Raw genomic sequence first — 24,608 nt, forward strand, 5'->3', positions numbered from 1 at the left:
GAGGACTAACAAGTAACCCAGCCGGGTAAGAATGAATAATCTAACACCAGTAATGTATTTGTTGAATTGATCTAGACCGCAAATATACAAGGAAAGAAATGTGATGACCAAGGACGCCTTTATTGCTAACTGAGTGACTGACCGACCCGTACTTCATGCCCGGCCGCCCCTTCAACGATTCCAATCCCAATGTGTGTTATATTGATGGTTTCCTACATTAGTAGGCTAGCCTCTGTACAGGTGCTGCGCTGATTTGAGGGCCCACCAAGATAGGTGAGTAGGTTATCAGTTCGAATGCAATTTCCTAACCCTACTAACTCCCTCGTAAAGCGTGCGATCAATAGCCGCCGCAACGGTAAGCGTCCCACCAACGATTGCGCATACACCCGTCAAGAAACCAGTGAAGGTCTTCGGCCTCGCCTCACGATTGATAACCTTCATCGGCGAGATGTCGTAGTTGAAAAAGACGCCGGGAATACCGCCCGCTGCGTGGATGCGCTCCTTATGAGCCTCGTCTGAGGCATCGCCACCGCGCAGAGATCGCTTGTGCGAGGTTACGCTGTATTGATGTGTTTCGATGCTGCCTTGTGAGCCGGCGCTGAGGCCTTGCGCGCCGAGCGGGGTGTTTGTGTCGGCCGCAGCGTGGAGAGATGCAGAATAGAGAGGGTCCCAGCCGAGGGGCAGGTAGGATGTTGAGACGACCTTGATGAAGTACATAAAGCTGTAAGCGGGCTCAGGTGCTTCTTGGCTCGTGCTATCGAGTGGGTTAGTATGGTGGTGGTCCGTCCATTGCCAACGATCCGAGAGCTCGTCTGGTAATTGCGGTCCGAAGCGGAGGCTGTGAATGATATGAGACATTGTGTGCTGCTCAGCCGGCGACAGACCCCTTTCCTCGTAGTTCGCGATGTCGTGGATGTGCACGTTGTTAGAGGAGAAGCTGCGCCCAGGCGCAATGTGAAAGTTGCCAACAACCTTGTTGACACGGATAACGCCTTCAAGCCGGCATCCTTCGCGGCGTTGCGCGTCAATCCGCTCAGAGTAGTGCTCGCGCTCGCATTGCTCAATGTTGGTCCCCTTGCCGAATCCCCATTGTTTCTGGGCGTACGCTTCGCGCACTTCGTCGCAGGTGCTGCAGCACCCGGGCTTGATGGCGTTGGGAGGTGGGGGCGCGCCGCCGCATTCACCGCAGTAGTCTGGGTCGAGGTGCTTGGCTTCTTCGGCGTGGCTTGGACCTGTTAGCGGGGTTCTATGGGAGGCTGATGGATTGGAAGCTACTCCGCTTACAGTTGCAGTGCCTGGACGTCAAGGACGCGGCCGCCCTCCGCAGCAGGCGCAAGGCGGACCTTGTTCACACCGTGCGCGACACCAACCTGCTGCTCGCCCGAGACATCCATGACATCGAGAGTTGTGAGCTCACAGGGAAGTCGAGGGAATGTGATGTTCAGGTGGATCTCCATCTTCTCTCCTCTTGACTTGTCGACGACGAGCTCCGGCAAAACTGCCACCCGCCTGTAGTCCACCCACTCTCCCCACGTAAGCCATATTATGATAAGCAGCGAGGCGATAGTGATGATTCCCCCGGAGGTGGTGCGGATGCGAGCCTCATCGACTGTTTTCGCGAAGGCATCTAGCCTTGTGAACCGTGATTTGGCCGCCATGGCTTATGGCAATCGAACGTCGATCATACGAGGGCGGGTGTTGATTTGATCCTAGACCGGCTAGGCTGTAGTATAACTCCTAAAGAGAAGGAGAGTTATCAGTCTGAAGTGATCTCGAAAGTGTCGGTAGCAGCAGCGAACTACGAAGCCATTGAACGATCTACACGGGTCCTCCAGCATGTCACGGAGAACCGGGCACGCACGCACCTAATCTGAGCAAGCCGTCCGCGGCGAGCAGCCAATCGTGAGTTTTCGCCGTTTGCTTTCAGTTTCTGACCTGGGCGAAAGCTGTCCAGGAGTTGCGCTGGATGAATTGGAGTAATTTTAGTCGGCGTCGTTTATCTCTTAGACCCGAATAAAGACACGTAACGCGTAATCTATTTATGTGTCGGAAATTCCTGGCGTGTATTGGTATTACTTAAAGGACAGACCGCACTATACCATTGGTTAGAGCCTAAGCCCACCTTAATCCTGCCCCGCTGTGCCTGGAATCTGTCACGTGCTTTGAGCCCCAACGCCGCCTAATGCACGTGACTCATCTGCCTGCAGAAATGGATTCAAACGAACGTCACTTTTTTTTGCTGTTGACTCAGTTCGCTGCCTAGGCCTCAAACAGTAGGCCACCCTTTACATTGTTTTGGATCGCAATATAAGAGCGATACCTTTTTTTTTCATTCAGTCCTTTCTTTGGTCTCATTCCCTGATACATGCCGATACACTCATTGAGAGACTAAGGCGCTCAGCGCTTTGTTTTGCTTTGCGCAGCCAATCTAAACTTCGACGAGTGGCCTCCTTCTACCCTTCGATCCTCTACACCTTACCTTCGCATATCGATCCGCTTCTTCGAACTTCCACCTCTACATCATCATGAAAAGGGGCAGATCTTCTCGCGGTCGCACCAGTACCCGCGCGAATACTGGTGATCGTGGGGGAATTCGCAAGAGGGGTGCTCCTCCGACAAAGGTTGACCGAGATGGTGATTTGGCGATGGGCGCAGGTGCAGGCGCAATTCGTGGCCAAAAAACCCGTTCAGGTTCTGGTCGTCCCGCTTCCTCTGCAACCCGAGCAAACACCGCTCTCGATCGGAGCATCAGTCAAATCCAAAAGGCCCTATCCAGCTCGAACGCCCAAGCGAACATCCGGCAAGGAGGGCGCTCGTCTCCCACGGAACAGGTTGCTGTACGTGGATGGAAAGAAAGCAAGGCGGCGTCCAACCGCGACGGTGGCGTCGAAAGTTTGGTCGCTTTTCTCGAGAAGAAGCTCACCTCACCCGACTCGAAATCTGGCCCGCGCGTAAAAATTTCTAAGGTATGTGCAACACTACTGAACTGGCGGCCACCGACATGAACACACATTACCAACGTCCCGTCCGCTCTTCTCCGATATGTTCTCGTTTTCAAGGATGGTCCCCTCCAGAAAAGAACGACGATCGGCGGATGCCTAGGCTTTATGGGCGTTATGTTTATTTGATGGCTGCCTGCGGTTTTCAAGGTCCCTTAAGCCTTGCTAACGTTGATTAGTCGCGGGTTGAAGGCGACGCTCTGATAGTGTCCATCCGACCGGAATCATTAGAAAGAATGCTTCAGCTTAATGGCTTTACTTTTGCAGGAGCGCCTCTTACCATCGAAAAATACGACCAGGAAACCGCTCCATTATTGAATCACTCGATTCCGGCACAAAACGGTACAACTCCATCTACCGCAGACACAAAATCGAAAATGACGGCGATACTGGGGAGGCGGTATTACCAACAATCCAAATTGCTCGATCTGTCTAAGCTGGGGACCGACCCAGATCTAGTGGCTATGGGCATATTTGGCACAACTTCCACTGAATCCAAGTTCTTCCCTGCGCTCATGAAGGTGTGGGAGCTGAACTTTGATAACGCCACGGCGCGACGTGATGCTGTCGAAAGTGTCAGCCTTGCTGACAATCAACTCTCTAATATCTCCGTCGTTACGACGCTTTCCCAAACATTCCCCGATTTAAAGAACCTTGACCTGTCGAACAATAACTTTGCCGACGCACAGGCACTTATAGGATGGCGGTGGAAATTTCGCAAACTGCAGTTCCTCGATCTCACTGGCAATCCCTTCAGTGCTGATCCCAACTTCAAGGATACTATGCTTAAATGGTATCCCGAACTCAAGACTTTGAACAACACCCAGGTCCGCACCGACGAAGAAATCGCTGCGCAAAAGAAAACGCCGATCCCCGTCCAGGCCCCCCATTTCCACGATGAAGGCCAAATCGCCGAAAACTTCATTCGAGCTTTCTTCACTGGCTACGATAACAACCGTGCCGAGATCGTCAGCGGGTTCTACGATAACAACTCAACCTTCTCACTTAATGTCAACACATCCGCCCCGAGGGCGCTGCAAACCGAACCAGCTCCTTGGGATCCGTACCTCAAAAAGAGTCGAAACCTCCTCAAAATCAGTCATCTACCTGCGAGAATGTCTCGGACTTATACGGGCGTAGAAAAGATAAAGGAGTTATGGACGACCCTTCCGCCGACGAGACATCCGGATATTGCAGCGCATCCTGAAGAGTGGCTCATTGAATGTTTCCCAATTCCTGGACTTCCTGATATATCCGGACAGAGTTCAACCGGCGTTGGTGGTTTCCTTATCATGGTACATGGAAAGTTCGAAGAGGATAATTCAGGGAAAGTAGAAACTCGAAGCTTCGATCGAACCTTTATTATCGGGCCGGGAGCAGGTGTAGGAGGAATTAGGGTTATCAGCGATGTGCTATGTTTGCGCGCATATGGCGGCAATGAAGCATGGCAACTGGAACCTCCTCCTGTCGCTGCTCAGCCAGCAGCAGCTCCAGTCGCGGCCCGAGTGGCGGCCCCGGCAGCCCCTGCTGGCTACGGACTTCCAGCTCCTGGGAAAGCCGATGTCCAGGTACAACAAGAGCAATTAGTAATGCAACTGAGCGCCAAAACAATGATGACGCTGCAATATTCCGAACTTGCTCTTTCAGGGAATAACTGGAACATGGATGCTGCTTTGAAGAACTTTGAGGAATTAAAGGTAGGCCAACCACGCCCCGACTGCTTTGTAAAGCTTTACTAATTATGCCAATAGACACAGGGCCAGTTACCACCTGACGCTTTCCTTCCAGGAGTTACGGCATAGTTCCGAATCTGAAAATCATCACGCATCTCTACAACCTGTTCAAGGAATGAGAGGATAGCAGAAGGTTTTTTATTTATTTTCTTCCTCAATTTTGTTTCCAATTTACATGGTGGCTGCATGGCTCGGCGAAATGGCTGAAGGTTTATCAAACGTTTGAATATCCCAATTTATTGTATTATAAAGACCACGAAGATACGTCCTAGAGAGAGCGAGAATCAAACCAATTGCCTTGCTCATCAACTTGGCTTAGATCTGTAGATTGGGTAGTAGAGAAGTGCTGTTCTCTACTGGCCGACTTGGCGGCCGGAGCCGATCACTAAGCTGCAGTTCCCGCCAACTCTCCGCACCATAAGTTCGGTCCAGCCTCATAGAACCCCCGTCGTCGCTGAAGTATACCTAATATACGCAGCAAACCGGCGCATGCGTTCCAGTCGAACCTGCAGCATGAGCCTTGCGTCAATTCCCGAGAACTAATGGAATGCCCGTTACGACCATCTCACATAGCACCGGTCAGATGGCTTCCAACGGGGCCGCGCCCCTCGATCCGTTGGACGCAGGTGAGTCGTGCGATTGAGATTACGCTTTATGAAAGCTTGGTCATTGATGGTTATTGCCTCAGCGGACTACGACCCGATTAACCACCTGAACGAGATCTTCTCGCACCCTTCTACGCTGTCCTCCGTTTCCGATGTGTCTCAACGGTTGCGTGATTACGAAACTGAGCTCGACAACGAGATCGGGGCGCTTGTAGAAGACCAAGTTACATCCAATGCAGAGAGCGTCGAGCGCATTCAAGCCGCTAAATCAGATCTGTCCGAGTTGTTCAAGAAAATCGACGATGTCCGCGACCGCGCGTCCAAGACCGAGCAGTCCATTACAGAAATGACGGCGGATATCAAACAGCTAGACAACGCGAAGAAGAATCTGACGCAGTCGATGACGGCCCTGAAACGGCTTCAGATGTTGACGACCGCGTATGATCAATTGCGTGTTCTCAGTCGCACGAGGCAGTACCGGGACTGTTCCCAGCTGCTTCAGGCCGTGATTCAGCTCGTCGCGCACTTCAAGTCGTATAGATCGATTGATCAGATTGCGCTCCTTAGCCGGAATGTGGCGGATATCCAAAGAGACTTGTTGGAGCAAATATGTGAAGACTTTGAGCTGGCGTTCGCCAAGGGGGAGGTTGGCGCGAGGAAGACGGCGCTCTCGGAGGCATGCTCTGTTATGGATGCGCTTGGGGATCATGCGAGATCGAGATTGATGACTTGGTACTGTAATTTCCAGCTGCGCGAGTACCGGCAGGTTTTCCGGAACAATGAGGAGGCGGGCTCACTGGACAATATTTCACGGAGGTACTCATGGTTTCGACGGATCCTGCGAATCTACGATGAAGAGTACGCCTCTATTTTCCCTGCATCGTGGAGAGTGGATGAAATACTGGCCAATGCGTTCTGCGAAGGGACCAGAGATGATTTCAAGGGAATATTATCACGGTCTGTGCGGAATGGCCAGACTATCGATGTCAGTATGTTGCTCTCGTGTTTGCAGGAAACGCTTGACTTTGAACATTCCCTGGAACGACGGTTTGCCATTGATTCTCGTCCATCCACCGATACATTTGCGTCAGCGGAAACGCCTGTATTCGGCCAAGCTATCTCCGAAGCATTTGAGCCTTATCTAAGTGTATGGGTAAATGCTCAGGATCAGCAATTGGCCGGCTTGATACCAAAATACCGTCAACAGCCTGTTAAACCTCCAGGCGAAGAATTCGATTCGCACATTGTTATTTCCTCTTCCATGGAGCTGTTCACATTCTACAGGCATGCTCTCCAGCAGTGTGCAAAGCTCTCTACAGGCGCAAGTCTCGCGGATCTGGCAAAAGTGTTCGGCAAGTATCTCGACCAGTACGCTCAGCAGGTACTACTATACTATATCAGCGACCAGCCCACCGTCCACAGTCCGCTGGGCACGCCGACGATTGAGGACTATATTGCTGTTCTTAATACAGCGGACTACTGCTATACTACATGTAATCAGTTAGAGGAGAAGATAAAGGGCCGTCTCGACAAGAATCTGAAGCAGAGTGTCGACTTGCAAAGTCAAGCTGACTCATTCATGGGAATAGCGTCGGCTGCTGTGCGAGGCCTAGTGCGCAAAGTTGAGACAGAACTCGAGCCATGCTGGCGAGAAATGCGCAACACCCCTTGGAATCGGCTGGAAGGGGTGAGCGACCAAAGCTCCTATGTTGGAGAGCTATTGTCGAAAACCAACTCCAAGGCGTCAGAAATACTGCAATTGATCCACAAGCAACAATACGCCAGAGCTTTTGCTGACCACATAGTGGAGTTGATTTCGAACATCTTCCTGCAAAACATCTTCCATTGTAAACCTGTCTCGGAGACGGGTGCAGAACAGGTAAGCTCACTATACTCAGAGAAGGAGCTATGTCTAACACAATTTAGATGCTCCTAGACACATACACCCTTAAAACCGGTCTATCTTCACTCCTCCCGGCGCCCCCACCCGCCGGTTTCGTCAAGCGTGTCAATAACAGCTTCACGAAGATCGAAACCTTGCTCAAGACCCTCCAAGTCCAACCATCGCCTCCAGAAGCCCTCGTCCAAGCATACCTAATTCATATCGCAGATCGAAACAATAACAACTTCCGCAAAATCCTTGACCTTAAGGGTATCCGGAGCCGCCAGGAGCAGAACCACCTTGTCGAACTCTTCCAGATTCACCGCACTTCCGATCGCTACGCCTCAAACATCCAGGAAACAAACCCCTTTCTGGGCGCACTCCAAACAACCTCTGCTTCCTCCTCAACTTCCGTCTCCCAAGGCCTCGGCCTTGGCAATCTCGGCACCTCTGCCGCGGCATCAACGAGCCGCTTTGATGCGTCGCTGCTTGGCTCTGCACTTATTTCCGCTGCGAAGGATGGTGTGGATAGGCTGGGCACGCCCATGTCCTCTACTCCTGTTAACCCGGGTGCGGCTGGAGCAGGTAACTTGGCCGCTTCTACACCGGCCGCAATACCTGGGTCTTCTGGGCCGAACCAAAGCCAGGCCGGTGAGGTGGGGTCTAACTTGAACGAGAACCTTAAGAACCTTGGCAAGTTCTTCCGAAGAGATCTAGGGTTCGGCGGAAGATTTGGGAGGAGTGGTGATGATGGCTGATGTGGGTGGGCTTTTTGTGTATAGTCTACGTTTCCAGTGACGAGCGTAGATATATTGTTATCTTTTGACGTCTACATACCTCATCTCTGGGGCAGCATCAAGACCAGAACAGAGCATTACGTGATTCATTTGGGCATATTATAAGTTGAGCGGTATATATGCAAATTATTGTGAACAGCATCCCAAGCATTGCATTATATCCTTCTATAAGATAACATAGGTGACTTTTAGTTATCCCAAATCACATCTATAACTTTAGATTCACAAATACATGTACTCAAGAGAATCAACTATATCAGAAAACCGTAGCCTCACCCTCCCACGACGTCTGCTTCCTCAGATGCTCCAGCCCATAGAACACATCATTCAACGCCTTCTTCTCCTTTTCCTTTTCCTCTACACCATCCGCCAAAATGACAGGTAATGTCCCCGTAGCGTTAACTGTGGTGACCAATTGGTAATCAGTGACCGCCTCCCACTCTGTTGTTCCTTGCTTGAGCTGGAACGCTTCGAGCGTGATTGAAGCAATTGGACTGGAGCGCCATTCCTGCATTGACCCGGGAGTGCGGATGCAGTCGACAGAGACGACTACTATGTCTTTGTGGACTTGCACGTCAAGAACGTTGCCCGAGGTCTTGATAGACGTGTGAGCGGTCATGGAGCCGTTGGGTTCCAGGGTGAATGGGAGGAGGGCCGGGTTTCTGCGACTTGATTAGCGGATCCGTCCCAGTGAAATATTGCAGTAGAGAGTTGAGAGCAGGAGGGAAGGAGGTGCTTACCCTTCCAGCGCAACCAGAATGACTCGCCGTGAGTCTGCACCAAGAGTAGCCGCCCAGATACCGTGGACGGCGACTTTCTTGGCTTCGCCTTCAGCTGGCTGTTCCACGAGGGGCACAGTATGCAGTACTTGGCCGGCTGTCCAGTTCCACACGATAAGATGCGGGTCCCCGCCGCCAGAGACTAGGTACTCTGGAGCCCATTCAGGGATGCAAAGCTTAGAAACGAATGCTGTATGTCCGAAGCAGTGGTTCTCGATGACGTGTGCCTGCGGTGGCCCGCGCGAGACCCGAATATGCTCGTCTTTATCTGCGCTAAGGATGTAGGTTCTTCTCTTAGTAGACGAGGGGTCCGGAGACGGTAAAGAGGCAAAGACCACGTCTGTGAGAAGAGAGACATGTCCGAGCAACAGGTCGTGGTCGAAGACGGGCTTGTCTACTTCTTTCTTCTGCTTGTTCTGCATGTTCTTTTGCATCTCTAACGATTTGAGATTGCGTTGCGTGTGCACGGTTAAGTTTGTGGCTGCGATCGGCGTGGACCGTTGGGCCAGAGTCTTCATGGTAGAGCGCGGCTCAGCGCTTGGTATTAGGGGCATGGAGTAGACATCCCCAAACTTGTCGCCAGTCAGGATGTCGTTGTCCTCCATGAATGTGATGGCGCATGGCCGCTTGGGCATTGGCCTGGTACTGGTTAGCTTCTACTCCGTCACCTCAGAGAGAAACAAACTTACCTCTCACTCAGGTGCACAAATGAACCGTCCTCTTCAATCTGGAAGACACGGATACATTTGTCCTCTCCTGTAAGCGCAACCAGATATTCCCCGTCTGGCGTGGACGTCAAGATGGGAATGTTGGTCCACGTACAGGATTTTTTCGAAGCTGCAGTACCAGCATCACCCTCCTTTTCTGAAGATGGCTCAACCTTCCTCTTCTTCTCCGGAGGGCCTTCAGTCTCTGGGTTAGATCCAGCACAGTTGGTTCCATGAATATTATTGTCCGCACCGTCTTGCGGCCAGACAGAGAGGCGCCGCCCAGAGTCCGCCGCGTAGGAGAAGAGCTTTGCGCCCGCTGATGCTACGAACACGTCTCTATGTTCACCGTTTCTTTTCTTGATGAACTGTATGCACTGGAAGGGGTGTTGGAAGTTTTCGGCCATGGCTGTATATAGCTGCCGACAGGCTGATGGTCCCGCAGGGAGCGAGTAACAGTACAGACCACTAGGTAGCAAAGCACAGATCAGGTCTGCTTGTTGAGGACAAGTCCAGTGCAAAACTCAGTCTAATATTGTGTATATTCAGTATGCAATGGTCTTGCTCTGGTCGTACTCCGTATAATCATATTCTCTCTGCGGAGCTTGGGCGGGGCGCACGTGATCGGCTAGCGAGCGGAAAGCCACAAGAAAATCTGCGACGCACAAATCCGAGAAGCTTTAACATCACGAACGACACCAAATCACATCCACGAAATTTCCCTTGCCCTTAAACATCCTATCTTCAGTGAAATAAGGAGACATGGGGGGCAAGTCAGCTACCAAGGCCGCTTACTTCGAGAAGCTGAAGAACCTGCTCGATGAATACAAGACTGTGTTCATCGTCGGTGTCGACAATGTCAGCTCTCAGCAGATGCACGAGATCCGTATCGCCCTCCGTGGTGAGGGTGTTGTCCTGATGGGCAAGAACACCATGGTAAGCTTCTCCTATCACTTGTGATTCCACGCGACCGCAATTCTAACGCGGGAACTCTCTAGGTTCGTCGTGCTCTCAAGGGCTTCATCAACGACAACCCCGAGTACGAGCGTCTGCTCCCTCACGTCAAGGGTGCGTTCACGAATTGGTCGGACAGACAAGCAAGATTTGACTGATGATGAATAGGCAACGTTGGTTTCATCTTCACCAACGGCGACCTCAAGGAGACCAAGGACAAGATCCTCTCCAACCGTGTCGCTGCCCCTGCCCGTGCTGGTGCCGTTGCTCCCGCCGATGTCTGGATTCCTGCCGGTAACACTGGTATGGAACCCGGTAAGACCTCTTTCTTCCAGGCTCTCGGTGTTCCCACCAAGATCGCTCGTGGTACCATTGAAATTACCACCGATCTCAAGCTCGTTGAGGAGGGCAACAAGGTTGGTCCTTCCGAGGCCACCCTGCTCAACATGCTCAACATCTCCCCCTTCACCTACGGTATGACCATCCAGCAGGTCTACCAGGATGGCCAGACCTTCAGCGCTGCCGTTCTCGACATTGAGGAGGAGCAGCTCCTCAAGGTCTTCAGCAGTGCCATCAACACCATCACCAGCATCTCCCTTGCTGTCAACTACCCCACCCTTCCCTCCGTTATCCACTCCGTTGTCAACAGCTACAAGAAGGTCTTGGCTGTTGCTGTTGAGACTGAGTACAGCTGGCCCGAGATTGAGGAGCTCAAGGACCGTATTGCCAACCCTGAGGCCTACGCTTCTGCTGCTCCCGCCGCCGCTGCTGGTGGTGCTGCTCCTGCTGCTGCCGCTGAGGCTGCTCCTGCTGAGGAGGCTGAGGAGTCCGATGAGGACATGGGCTTCGGTCTCTTCGACTAAACGTCTCGTGCCCCTGCACGAGATACGACTGCCATGTATTAGATACTCTTTATGACCCATCATGAGGTTGGGTAAATGAAAAATGATACTGGTGATCATTCACTTCTCTAGTAAGATATGAACGTAGTGACGTTTCATGTCCTTACAGAGTTCTCAAGGTACGTTCTTTTTCATCTCACATGTTCACATTGTTGCCCACCTATTTCCGGCGGAGGATGATCTCATTTTTAACTCGTAACACCATCCGGTGTCATGAAGAACAAAAAATGCAACAACAAACACTCTAATTTTTTGCTGACGCCACACCCTCAACTGCCCCGCACTCATGCACTGTTACTTTCATTCGCTGACAGTTGTCATAGGTTCTTGCGCTGTAGGCAATCTTCTGATAGTGTCGGCTCCCGTAGATTGTCGAGTCTAGACTTGCTCACTTGCTCAGAATAGGTGTCTATTTAGGGTTATCGCAGCGACGGTCTAAGCCGTGAGTTGTCTTTAGGTTTCTACAAAATGGAATATGAATTCAAACATGGATTATCCATAACTGTGTTCTATCTAAGTAGACACCTGTAGAATATATAATGGAGATTTATACAGTACGTCGAAGGAATGGTGTGGACCGCGGGGTAGACGGCCCGAGGCACCCGAAGCAAGAATATCGTCGGAGTTCTGCTGCCATGTTCTTCTCTCCAAATTATCCCCTTCAAAATGACACAATTCGCGCCATTGAAGAATGATTTACTGTTGAGAGCCGCTTGGGGTATTGCTAAATCTATTCTCCTCATTTGGACCTTCTCCTCTAACAATGTTTAGGCGACAAGGTGCACCGCCCGCCGATATGGGTGATGCGACAAGGTATGCTACTCTCCATTTCTCCTCAAGCTCCTTCTGTGCTCAATACACCATATATAGACGAATGGTCAACTAACAGTTTTGACTCTTGTAGCCGGTCGCTACCTCCCTGAATACCATGAAGCCAAGGGCAACCGCGATTTCTTCGAATGCTGCCGCGACCCCGAAATTGCCTCAACGATCACCATCCAACCCGTCGACCGGTATGAGGGTCTCATTGATGCTGCAATCATCTTCTCGGACATTTTAGTCATCCCGCAAGCAATGGGCATGACGGTAGAGATGGTTGACAAGAAAGGCCCTCATTTCCCCGAGCCCCTCCGCTCCCCAACCGATGGTCAATACGAGAAGGTCATGGCGCGCGACGTCGATGTCAAGGCTGAATTAGATTACGTGTACAAGGCTATTACGCTTACGCGAACGAAGCTGAATGGACGGGTGCCGCTAATCGGATTCTGCGGTGCGCCCTGGACGCTGCTTTGCTACATGGTTGAGGGTGGCGGTAGTAAGATGTTTATCCAGACCAAGACATGGATCTATAAGTACCCGAAGGAGTCGCAGGCGCTGCTGCAGAAGATCGCCGAGATCTGTGTTGAATACTTGGCGCTCCAGGTTGCTGCGGGTGCCCAGCTCGTTCAGGTGTTTGACTCATGGGCTGGGGAGCTGTCGCCGGCGTCCTTCCAGGACTTCTCACTCCCCTATCTGAGACACATCTCGGCGAACCTGCCGCGCCGGTTAAAAGAGATGGGACTTGAACCCGTGCCGATGACAGTATTCGCGAAGGGAGCGTGGTATGCTCTCGAGGACCTTTGCGAGTCCGGATACAATGTAGTCGGGCTAGACTGGCTACATGACCCGGCCGAGGCCTTCAAGATTGCCAACGGACGGGTTACAATCCAAGGCAACGCGGACCCTGGTGTTCTCTACGGAGGCCGCGAGGCTATCAAACAGGCTGTGGAGACTATGGTTGCTGGGTTCAAGAAGGGCAAGCAAGGATGGATTGCCAACTTGGGTCACGGTATGCTCTTTATTCGTTTATATCATGCAGATGCTAATTTCCTAGGCGTCACTCCTTTTGTCAATCCGGATGACCTCAAATTCTACTTTGAGGAAATCCACCGTCTGACAGCGGACTAAGCGGGAAACGGCATATTGGCTTGTGTGCGCATTCGAGTACAGTTACCCGACTCATTCACCAATATCCTCGTTCCTAAATCACAGTCAACAAATATTCTCAAGTCATATAACGCCGAATCGAGGGCTAAATAGAGGAGACAAAACAAATAAAAGAAACCTACCAAAGCTGAGGCTTCTCCTTGATGAATTTTTCCATCATTTGTTTGCACTCTTCATCATCCAGCACCACCAGCTCCTTGCCACGGCTCTTTAGATACTCCTCCCCGCCCATGAAGTTCTTGTTCTCCCCAATAACCACCCGCTTAATCTTGTACAAGAGACACGCCCCCGTGCACATATCACAGGGCGATAGGGTGGTGTACATCGTAGCGCCTTCGTACGCTGACGCAGGCAGACGGCCGGAGTTTTCGAGAGCAGACATCTCAGCCTGGGTAAGGTTAGCCACACCCTCGATTGTACTCCGTAGTCTGGCAGGAAGAGCAGGGGAGACTGACATGTAATGTCGCGCTCCCATTTTGGACACGCATATTATGCCCTCGGCCGAGAATGGTTCCGTCCATGCCTACTAGTGCCGCACCGATAGGCACGCCTCCTTCGGCCGCACCCTTTTTGGCCTCTTCGACGGCAGCAATGAATCCCGGGTCTGTGTTCATGGTTGCGTACAATGTTTGGGGAAGCGAGGAGAACAGACAACGAGAGTCTAGAGACACGGCACAGAGATAAGAGCTTCTGCAAGCAAAATATCGATATCTCGGGCCGTGGCTCATTCCTCTTCTGGCTCTAGCTTGACCCGCATTTTGATAGCTCCACGTTGGAGTCCCATCTACTCAAGGGTACTTGTGGAACGCTGATTCTTGAGAGGCTGATCTAGGTTGAGTAAGGCAGTAAAGAAGTCTGATTTTTGATGAGAGCCTAAGGCTGAATTCAGTCAAGGGAAAATGTGCCTGACAGTCATTGTACTTTGTACGAATACTGAGGGTGGTTTCACCCCTCTTTGGAAAATCCTTATCGATAAGATCCATGGTAGTCCTTGTAACGTGGTTGGTAAGCGAGCTGCGCATGTAAGCGAGCTGCGCACCCAACCACTTTTTTACATGCTGACGCGGTCATCTATCTTCCAACAGCCACCATGCCCCGAGTTCGCGTTAGTTCAAGCCAAAATTGCCATGAGAAGGAAGGTCGGCTCCTACTGGCTGTACAGGCTATTAAAAAAAAGGAGATTACATCAATACGCGAGGCAGCACGTCGCTTCAATGTGCCTGAATCTACACTACGTACGCGACTACGCGGGACTACAAATCGCGCCGAATCTCGCGCAAATGGCCATAAATTGACTGAGATTGAAGAGGAAGTGCTTAAGCAGTGGATTCTCTCTTTAGATCTACGCGGAGCAGCTCCTACAAAAGCTCATGTACGAGAAATGGCTAATATTCTGCTTGCAAAGCGTGGTTCCACCCCAATCCAGACTGTCGGCCAGAAATGGGTATATAATTATACTCAACGCCACCCGGAGCTTGAGTCTCGCTTGTCAAGGCAATACGACTGCCAGCGAGCAAAGCAAGAGAACCCAAAGGTTATTCAAGCATGGTTTAACACCGTACGAGCCACAATCGAACAATACGGGATCCTACCGGACGATATCTACAACTTTGATGAGACTGGCTTTGCAATGGGCCTTTGTGCACATCAGAAAGTGATTACCAAGTCAGAATCATGTGGCCGAAGACCAGTTCTACAGCCAGGAAACCGTGATAATGGGTTACTGCAATTGAGTCAATCAGTGCTTCTGGATGGGCACTTCCACCAACACTTATCTTTAAGGGCAAGCAGTATAACCAAGCATGGTTTACAGGCCTTCCGCCCGACTGGCGATTTGAAATTAGTACAAATGGATGGACAACTAATGAAATTAGCCTTCGCTGGCTTCAGAAGCAATTTATCCCGTCAACAGAGCATCGTACGCGCGGAAGATATCAACTTCTAGTTCTTGATGGCCATGGAAGCCATCTTACACCAGAGTTTGATCAAATCTGTACAGATCATAATATTATACCACTCTGCATGCCGGCACATTCCTCCCATCTTCTACAACCACTTGATATTGGATGTTTTGCAGTTTTGAAGCGCTCGTACGCCAGCTTGGTTGATCAGAAAATGCGGCTTGGCATCAGCCATATTGACAAACTTGATTTCCTTGCAGCCTATCCACAAGCTCGAATCAGCACATTTAAGCTGGATACAATCAGAAACAGTTTTCGAGCAGCAGGACTAGTGCCATTGAATCCTGAACCAGTGCTTTCAAAGCTTAGTATTCAGGCTCGTACGCCTACACCCCCTGGAAGCCGTGGCAGCCAGGCAAGCACTTTTTGCCCACATACACCAGCAAATGTTGATGAGCTTCTAAAGCAAGCTTCTTTACTCAGAGATTTTCTCAAACAGCGCTCAAAAAGTCCACCATCACCGTCCCATAATGCCCTAAACCAGCTAATTAAAGGCTGTCAAATTGCAATGCAAAAGGGCATACTATTGGAGCAAGAGAATAGGGCGCTACGTGCTGAAAATGCTATACAAAGGCGAAAGCGAGCTCGTACGCATAGATGGATAGCTCATGATAATGGTCTGTCTGTACAAGAGGCTACAGAGCTCGAGGAAGCTCATAATGCGTCTTTTCAGGCAATACCTGGTCCATGCGGGCCACCAGCAGAAGGTGCACAAACACCAAAGGCACGGGCATTACCTACATGTAGTACCTGCCATAGAATTGGGCATAGAAGAAATGCTTGTCCAAATAAATAATAATTAATATAAAGGCGTTGTGGTTGATTAAAAGGTCAAAATATGGGAAATCTGTATGCAGGTGCGCAGCTCGCTTACATGCGCAGCTCGCTTACCAACCACGTTAAATTGTCGCCGCCTGAGGGCTGAGGCAAAAGCCAGTGCCACTGGTTGTACTGGAAATCTCTTGTGTTTTGTGCTCGAATCACGGCACTGGAAACACAAGGATACCTAAATTACTCACTGTACGCAAGGCAAAAGCGGGTTTGAAATTCAGGATTGTACTGTATTACGAAGGCTGATGGAAGAAAGCTCAGGAAGCGGATGGAAGAAGATGGAAGAGAATCGAATTTGCTTGGCAAGGAATTCAGTGGGCAGCCTGCGTGGTCGAAACGACGAGAATCTCAGTACAAAGATAGAAATTCCGAACCCAGTCAGTAAATCAGGCTGGTCAAGCTGGACGTGAAAATCTATCCAAGTTACCTCAAGAACATACTCTTCATCTTCCAATATAGAACCTCGTTGCGCTTGTCCAGTTAATTCCGTTGCTGGGTCGTATCTCCGGTATCAGTGATACCGAAGCCTCGCAAAGAAGCACTCAGGAAAAGTTCCGTTGGTGCCTGGTCCTGGTATCTAATACGCAAGCTTACACCAAATCTTACCAGCCTTTGCCATCCCCATCCTCTCGCACTCAGCCCCGGTCCAATTCTTCAAGCCGCCTTCTGCTTCCACACTCAGGTCCTTTTAAATCCTCCTCTCAGCCTCTCAAACCTCTCCCTTCACATTCAAACCCTCCGCCGCACGGTCTCCTAAATCCTCCTTCTCCTCTCACGTCCGGCGACTACAGTTCTTCCCACTTCTCGTCCTCCCGGACCTGCTTTTATTCAAAAAAGTTCGTGTTTATTCGGAACCTTCGTCCTACCCCTCGCGAGCTCTCTACTCTCATTTTGAGTCCGCTTAGACCTAGATCACAATGGTTAAAGATACGAAGTTTTACGACATCCTCGGGGTAAGTAGCGATGCTGCATTCTGTGCACGTTTGCAGCAAAATAATTAACGGCGACTGTTGTAGGTTGACCCGTCGGCCTCCGAGGCCCAGCTGAGAAGCGCTTACAAGAAGGGTGCCCTCAAGTACCACCCTGGTAAGTGACCATATAGACGAGAGCGAAGTGGAGCGATCGGTATCCTAACGTGCTTTGTGCAGACAAGAACCCCAACAACCCAGAGGCCGCTGAAACATTCAAGGAAATGTCCAAGGCGTACGAAGTTCTCTCCGATCCTCAGAAGCGTAACATCTACGACCAACTTGGTGAAGAGGGTCTTGAAGGCGGTGGCGGTGCCGGTGGAATGGGCGCGGAGGATCTCTTCGCCCAGTTCTTCGGCGGCGGCGGTGGTTTCGGCGGCATGTTCGGCGGTGGTATGCGGGATCAGGGCCCCAAGAAGGCTCGCACCATTCACCACGTCCACAAGGTCAACCTGGAAGATATCTACCGCGGCAAAGTATCCAAGTTGGCTCTCCAGAAGTCCGTCATCTGTCCTACTTGCGACGGTCGTGGTGGTAAGGAGGGCGCTGTCAAGACATGTGCTGGCTGTAACGGTTCCGGTATGAAGACGATGATGCGCCAGATGGGTCCCATGATTCAGCGCTTCCAGACTGTCTGTCCCGACTGCAATGGTGAAGGAGAGAATATCCGTGACAAGGACCGCTGCCGCAACTGCCATGGTAAGAAGACTGTTGTCGAGCGCAAGGTCCTTCACGTCCACGTTGATCGTGGTGTCAAGAATGGCCACAAGATCGAGTTCCGCGGTGAAGGTGACCAGCTTCCTGGCGTCATGCCTGGTGATGTTGTTTTCGAGATTGAGCAGAAGCCCCACCCCCGATTCCAGCGCAAGGATGACGACCTTTTCTACCATGCCGAAATTGACCTCCTTACTGCGCTTGCTGGCGGAACAATCAACATTGAGCACCTTGACGACCGGTGGTTGTCTGTAACAATCGCCCCTGGCGAGGTTATCACACCTGGTAAGTCCTTTTCTTTTCGCGCGCGCTCCGCGCGAAACTCTCGTGGTACCAAGCTAACGCAATTATAGGTGTCATCAAGGTTATCAAGGGCCAGGGTATGCCGTCGTACCGCCACCACGATCACGGTAACCTCTACATCCAGTTCGACGTCAAGTTCCCCGAAAACCACGAACTTAGAAACCTCGAACTTTTGGAGCAGGTTCTGCCTCCCCGACAGGAGACAAACAGGCCTCCTGCGGACGCTATGGTGGAAGACTTTGATTTGGAGGAGGTTGATAACAGCGAGCGCTCACAAGCACGCGCTCACGGGGCGGCCAGCATGGACGAGGATGACGATGACGTTCCTCCTGGCGCTGAGCGGGTGCAATGCGCTTCTCAGTAATCTGGAGTGTTGTTATGATTGGGTGTGGCAGGGCCTCATGAACTTCGCTTATGATACCATGTTGAAGATTAGCCCTGGCATTGCTCTGTTCTGTTTTAATTTTCGACGACTTGCTTTGCGATGGCGTTTGCACCGAAGATTCGGCTGATGACTGGAGATTCTCTTTCTTTCCTCTTTCGTCTTTCCACCCTTTAACCTTTTTTCCTTCGGCATTCCATCGACCGGTTGATTCGTTTGGTTTCTATACATAATTTCCATCCTTTCCTTTCTCTTAGGTGGGATCTATTCGTGTTGTGGGATCTAGGGACGCGGCCAGCACCCGCGCTTTGCGGCTGCAGATGAGGACAGTTGTTCTTGGGGTGGTTACTGACATTACCGACATTATAGACTCGCATGAACTTGGGTATGATTTTCTTCTGACGTCCACTTTTCCGTTTAGATGAGTTTGTGTCGTAGTGCTTAATTGCATGTAGAGGCAAATCCCGACTACATATATGCCTTTACTATAGTAAGGACCCTGGCAGCCAGCAACAGGGTCCTTGTTCCAAGTCCCAGTAAACACGTACTGGTACCCCTGCATTAGCTCTCAATAAGTAAGAACAAGTCCGCCTAAGATTGGTCACCTGATTGGTTGGTGGATTGCTAGGATATATATATTGTTCAGTGGAGCATCATCTGCTAACACTTTGTAGTCTGTGAAAACCTTCTATACAATATTGACAACATTTTCTCGACGGCCTATTCCTTAAGGGCCACCAATCTCTGACACGAGATGTTGCATTTACTTAGTATTTACTATAGCATTCTTCGCACCTCTGCCCCTCCATCGCGAGTCTTGTCGACAGCCTTCCTGGCAGGAAACATCTACTCAATCTCTACATTGTCAGACTTATAGCCAGATTCCCAGCTTTGACTGGCTTATCTACATTTTGAAGGGCCATGGTGTTCTCTGGGCCAGGGCAGGGGATCGCTCTCGCGAGGTCTTTGCATTGAGATGCTTGAAAAGCACTGCAGGAGCCTTGCCTATTGATATAGAGGGTGATGATTGAACCGAAACGACGTTGTGTTGAGCTTAGTTCTCATGGCGATGAAGTAAAGTAATACTCTCCTACTCGGCGTGGGCCTTTACGAGAAGAAGTTGGGTTTATTGAAGATACTCCTTCTCGACATTCGTCTCATCCACGCAGTCGACGTCAACCTTCCTACAGGCCTGCGCTAGAAGCGGTCAATCCGGGCTCACATGACAAAGGACGGCCTCAAGGAGTACTATCAACAGAGATTGGACTTGGGAAGTGTTAACCTTGACGCACAAATATGCACACCGATTTTCCAAGACGCGGGTTCTGGATAGGAGCTGGGACAGAGCACCACAGCGCATCTCCTGCGAACGATGACTGGAAGACCCAGACCGATACGTTGCCCAACAGATGGTCAGCACCCTTCAAGAAGGTACATGAATACTTTGGTCATCTAAGCGCAAACAAACGAGGGAATGCCGTATAAGGTCTTTGGCAACGAACCGACCCCATCAACTTGGGCCTGGATTAGCGTCTTTCAAACTGATTATCGTGTCGTTGCTCGTGCATGCTGCCAAGGCCATCAGGAGGCACTCAGAGCCCTGCTAGGTCTCCTGAGACCAGGCAGTATTTTTTATCCATCGAAGATATACAAATGCGCTCAAGTTTCGTCATGGCCTATTTTACTGTGATGGTGAACCGGCGGCGATGAGACCCTGAGGGCCCATATACTGAGGCTGGAGAGCTATGATGCGTTTGAGAGATCAGATTCCCAGGATAGAAGTTTCTGCCAGATCTAGGGTCGAAACGGTCTTGGTTTTGAGCTTGCTGGGGCGAGATTTGCTATGCTGCGAGAGCCACTTAGCGCGGATGTGAGAGAGGGAACGGGAGGACAAATAGCAATGCTCATCAAGAGTTTGGACACTCGACAGGCAATAGAGGGTTTCCTGTCGGCGCACGGGAGGAAGCTCCTGGTATTTGACAGATTCTGAGCTCTTGGTGTCTCGAAGTCAATATCGTCGTTGACGAAGAAAGAGGGTCTGATCTTGGTTGTAACCAGTCTTCTATTAGTGCCAGGCCAGGCGAGCAGGCCCACTGCCATGCCTTCCTAGGTCTGATTAGTTCAATCTGCCGCGGGGTTCCGTTTGCACATTCAGAATGGAGTCGAGACAAACGGTAGGAGACACGGTGAAATCGACGCGCTATGGAGATTTCTGAATTGCAGCTGTAAAAACCGCCATACGTATCCCGTAGATCCCTCGGAGAGACTCGATTGCGCAGAATTGACGATCACAAGGCCTGTCAACCAGCAACATGTTACTGCGAAGTTGCAACATTCTGGGAGAGTTGCCCGAGGCCTGGCGACAGGGTCTCAGTGGTGAGATATCTGTCACTTGGTCGTCCTATATCGTTGCGAGACCACTGTACCTTGACAGGCGGCTGAGCTATGTCTACAACGCGGTCAGTTAAAATGTTGATATCCCGAGGTCTTTTGACGGGCTTGACTTTCTCTGCTCTAGGGAAGCTGCTCGGAAGCATTCCATGTCATTGTGAAAAAGATTCCATTCACTTACAGATTACAACAGAAGAACATCAGCACAGACAACGCAATAAGGGTGAGACAGCTTGCGGACAGATAGTAAGGAGCCAAACGCTGACTTCGTCCACTCATCGTTTAGTGGGCTACCATCGTTCTAAGAGACAATCCGTCACTGGGAGAGTCAACGAGAAGGAACAACCTGATGGTTACACCGGAGAGTTGTGTGCCATTCTTGGGGAAGGGGTTGTCGCTAGGCGATGCAGTCATGGTTTTAGGCATTTTGTCGAGGTCATCGCAGGGCTTTATTAGTGTATTGACACGCGAGTACAGAGGAGGATGCCCTGGCGACCTGGTTGTCTCACCCGCGAGTGTCGCAGACTATGCGGAATGATGCGGTCAGTTTTAGAAGGCGAGAACGTAGCTGTAAGCAACGCAGATGCTGTGTTCTTGCGAACGCAATTGGCCATGGTGAAGAATAGAACTAACGTCCAGTCCAGCCCTGATCAAGACTTTCTCAGCGAAGCTGAAGAGTATGCGTCCTAGGATGCCGGCTATGCTCTTTACCACTATACCACTGGCTGAGTTAGGCACTGACTCACGTAGTCGTTGTGATTTAGTCCCGGCTTATCCCTGAGCTTGATGTCTATATTCCCGTAAATGGGATTCTGGGAGATAGAATTGACTGCAACCGTGGGCCACGTGTTAGAGTCTCTGACATCAAGGCCTCCCAAGCCAGATACCCAGCCTGAGGGCCTAAGTTCCCAGAGGTATTAGGAGGCATGAACTCGCTACATTCAGCTAGGAACGCCCGGACTGACCTTACCAGTCACATTGGGCCACGCGAGAAGCAACGGCACAAAATGGTTGTACCGCAAAGTAAGACCCTGGATATCCTCCTTTCCGAAAGAGCATTTGACTCGACCATAGGTCCATATCAATGAGCTTGTGCTTGCTTTTGTTTTATATCTAGCTGAACGCAAAATAGTTGAGTCCTCATTGAGCTTGCAGAGGATGTCGTGCAAATTTCAAGTGGGCTAGGTAGTAGCTGGTAGCTGAAAGCTGATTGCTGGCTCACGCCGTGTACTTAAGATGATGTAAGCTTATTCAATTCTCTACGACACATCAGACACTCGGCTTTATTATTTGCATATTGGTCACTATCAGCTGAGCGGCTGATATAGCCCGTTCTTACGACTCTAAGCTCGTTACTACAAAAGAGTGCCTGATATGGTGCGCATAGCGAGGCCAGTTTGACAGTCTTTATGGCCCTTTTTTTAATGCGCTAGGAAGCGACTTACTGACCCGGACAATACTCAGCCAGCGGTGTCTTTGTCAATCGGTAAAGACTAAGGCAGTGAGACGAGCCTGAAGAAAGGGACAAGGTGTGATTCTGCTTGTTCGTGGCTATACTTTGACGGAAACCAAGCAACAAGTAAGGCATTGATTGGACTTGCTTGTTGCGACGAGTCGTGTCTACAATACTCACTCGGTATTTGGGGTTGGCCAAAAAATAGAGACCCAATGTACATTCTTTATAATCTATCCGGTTTGTGGATTGCGGTTGTAAGAGGAGTAGATGGTCCAAAGTAAGGCGCAGTCGAATAGTCCTTGTGGGCGATGAGTATTGACAAGTAGTCGACTGTCAATTCCAGTTCGTCGAACCTAGCTCAACGGATGAAGTCAGTCATCTCTTAAACGCTCACTGCTGAAGTTGCCATGGAAGTCTTTCACGCCCTATTCCAAGGATGGAGAGAGTACGTCTTAGCCCACCTAGAAGACTGAACGACTGCGATATGGCGGATATAGGCGGCCACGGATTGGACATGGACGGAGTCTATGTCTTTTAGGGCGAGTATGCGTAGAGCTCACCCCTTCTGACGGCCCATTCCAGGGCACTTGGGTAGGGGAGGCACCCAAAGCATTCTCTGCAGAATACAACGTGGACCCCGGAGGGACCAGCATTCAAATTCGAGCTTTTGCCGCTTCACTTGCCGTGCTGAATTATCGTTCTAGACCGAGACGATGATATCCAAGCAAGGGACGAGCGAGCCTGACCTAAGAGGCTTAAGACGACAATGTTGAGATGTTGTGGGTAACGTGATAAGGTCTCCCTGGTCATGCGGAGACGAGCCCCGGGGTAGGTCAGATACGTGTGATCGTGCCTAGATTCTGCAAGCAGTGATATGCTGTAGCATGCAAGGAACAGCCATGAGCAGGCTGGACGGGCTCTTTATGTAGGCCTTAGAAACGAAGAGCATCAAGTCTAGGGTAATCGGCATGCCGCAAGGGGTGAATGGTACGGTTACGGTGCCAGTGTCACAGCAGTGAGCAGGAACAGGAACTCGAATCATGAACCGTCTGGCCTCGGTCACGGGGCAAGTCTCGGTTCTAGGTAGGACAAAAGGGAACGTTTTCATGTAAGGGTCGATTCGCCGTGCTATGGAAACTGGACGGGCTCGGCTTCGGATTCCTCAAAGATTGGACTCTCCTGTACGGAGAGGTTAATATTCCATAAAGGAAGTCTAAAAAAGCAAAGGCAGGTTGAAGTTTCCTTCGGCTGAAGTGGCGAATTTATTTGAAGGGAAAAGAAAGCGTCAACTGCGAATTGGGTAGCCAGACAAGATATCCGCAAAAGAACCAGCGCAGCCAAAACCGGCCCAATCCCACTACGTGGATAGGCCAGGGGCGATGCAGGTCAAAGGATAACTGAAAACGGGGCCGAGTCATTCTCGACACTCTGAGGACCGAGTGAGGCGAGGGGGTATCCAGCTCGCCGAGACGAAAGTCTAGACGGCCAGGGGGCAAAAGTATGCAGCAGCTAAGCAGCCACTTTTGCGCCCTGGAAGTCAAGCCGCCCTCTTGAGGAACGTTGAGCTTGAGAATACGAGGATAATATCAGCGATCACAAAGGCCAAGGATGTCATCAGAATAAGCGTCGGCTGAGCTTGCCAATATGCTCCTCCTGCTTGTCGGGAGGTCAAGCTTGCCCAAGGGATCTTGGATGTCGCCATGGCGGGCGGGATGATGGCTCATCAGCAGTTAAAATGGCGACATTGAGGTTAATTGCGAGCATGAATCCTTCCAGAAGCCCAAGATGGTGTTTGACCCGGCGTCGTGGGGGGCTCAGATGTTAGATTGGATGCTGCAATGCACCGTGTGACAGGACTCCGCGGGTCTGGGTTGTTGGATGGCGTTCATCAGCTGGTCAAGGTGATCTCATGGCCGCGCGAGATCGTGAAGAAAGAGACTGAGGTGCAAAAGCTCCATCGTATCCAGGTCGATCAGCCAGGGTCTACGCTGTATGGATGTCGAGAGCTGTCAAATCTGTCATACATGAGGCATCGGCGATAGTCTTCTTTTTTTTCTTCTAGAAGCTGGAGATCTCACGGTGATCCAGGTGTCCCTGAAATGCTTTTTCCGTTTCTTGGATATGTTTTGTGGGCATGCGGGTTGGTGGACTCGATGCAGGCCAGGCCACGCTGATGACGCGATTTTACTATTGATGATGTGACCGGCGGGGAGAGAGCCAAGGTTCCTGATTCCTGCAGTCGCAGCTTGGCAGCACTC

The 24,608-nt window shown here is 50.8% G+C and overlaps 8 protein-coding genes across 8 annotated transcripts, besides 1 other annotated feature; 6 read left to right on the top strand and 2 right to left on the bottom strand.

Annotated features, from left to right (window-relative positions):
• Positions 1–24,608: part of a sequence feature (contig 1.48 1..95913(-1)) that runs on past both edges of the window.
• ANIA_02738 (retrograde cargo receptor ERV46) lies at positions 286–1,658 on the bottom strand (the record flags this gene model as incomplete). The annotated part of the gene is made up of 2 exons (XM_655250.1): positions 286–1,225; positions 1,285–1,658. The coding sequence occupies 2 exons, from the start codon at positions 1,656–1,658 to the stop codon at positions 286–288; spliced, it is 1,314 nt and encodes a 437-aa protein (XP_660342.1).
• ANIA_02737 (mRNA export factor mexA) lies at positions 2,348–4,801 on the top strand (the record flags this gene model as incomplete). Its single annotated transcript, XM_655249.2, has 3 exons — positions 2,348–2,966; positions 3,179–4,696; positions 4,751–4,801. Exons 1-3 carry the CDS (start codon positions 2,526–2,528, stop codon positions 4,799–4,801), a joined length of 2,010 nt encoding a protein of 669 aa, XP_660341.1. The 5' UTR covers positions 2,348–2,525.
• Positions 5,280–7,977, top strand: ANIA_02736 (putative GARP complex subunit Vps53; the record flags this gene model as incomplete). Its single annotated transcript, XM_655248.1, has 4 exons — positions 5,280–5,358; positions 5,394–6,718; positions 6,839–7,216; positions 7,264–7,977. 4 exons carry the CDS (start codon positions 5,280–5,282, stop codon positions 7,975–7,977), a joined length of 2,496 nt encoding a protein of 831 aa, XP_660340.1.
• On the bottom strand, positions 8,273–10,052 carry trm82 (putative tRNA methyltransferase; the record flags this gene model as incomplete). The annotated part of the gene is made up of 3 exons (XM_655247.2): positions 9,485–10,052; positions 8,757–9,434; positions 8,273–8,678 (listed from the first exon to the last, which is right to left on the bottom strand). The coding sequence occupies exons 1-3, from the start codon at positions 9,907–9,909 to the stop codon at positions 8,273–8,275; spliced, it is 1,509 nt and encodes a 502-aa protein (XP_660339.1). The 5' UTR covers positions 9,910–10,052.
• Positions 10,195–11,832, top strand: ANIA_02734 (60S ribosomal protein uL10). Its single transcript, XM_655246.2, has 4 exons — positions 10,195–10,438; positions 10,501–10,570; positions 10,625–11,477; positions 11,682–11,832. Exons 1-3 carry the CDS (start codon positions 10,265–10,267, stop codon positions 11,317–11,319), a joined length of 939 nt encoding a protein of 312 aa, XP_660338.1. The 5' UTR covers positions 10,195–10,264; the 3' UTR covers positions 11,320–11,477; positions 11,682–11,832.
• ANIA_02733 (uroporphyrinogen decarboxylase HEM12) lies at positions 12,024–13,428 on the top strand. The gene is made up of 4 exons (XM_050612662.1): positions 12,024–12,076; positions 12,130–12,171; positions 12,263–13,186; positions 13,232–13,428. The coding sequence occupies exons 1-4, from the start codon at positions 12,025–12,027 to the stop codon at positions 13,303–13,305; spliced, it is 1,092 nt and encodes a 363-aa protein (XP_050468557.1). The 5' UTR covers position 12,024; the 3' UTR covers positions 13,306–13,428.
• On the top strand, positions 14,435–16,101 carry ANIA_02732 (uncharacterized protein; the record flags this gene model as incomplete). Its single annotated transcript, XM_655244.1, has 2 exons — positions 14,435–15,063; positions 15,219–16,101. The coding sequence occupies 2 exons, from the start codon at positions 14,435–14,437 to the stop codon at positions 16,099–16,101; spliced, it is 1,512 nt and encodes a 503-aa protein (XP_660336.1).
• Positions 16,335–18,906, top strand: ANIA_02731 (type I HSP40 co-chaperone YDJ1). The gene is made up of 4 exons (XM_050612663.1): positions 16,335–17,089; positions 17,153–17,222; positions 17,285–18,103; positions 18,172–18,906. Exons 1-4 carry the CDS (start codon positions 17,054–17,056, stop codon positions 18,483–18,485), a joined length of 1,239 nt encoding a protein of 412 aa, XP_050468558.1. The 5' UTR covers positions 16,335–17,053; the 3' UTR covers positions 18,486–18,906.

This window comes from Aspergillus nidulans, chromosome VI, assembly GCF_000011425.1.
Source record: "Aspergillus nidulans FGSC A4 chromosome VI".
Lineage (NCBI taxonomy): Eukaryota > Fungi > Ascomycota > Eurotiomycetes > Eurotiales > Aspergillaceae > Aspergillus > Aspergillus nidulans.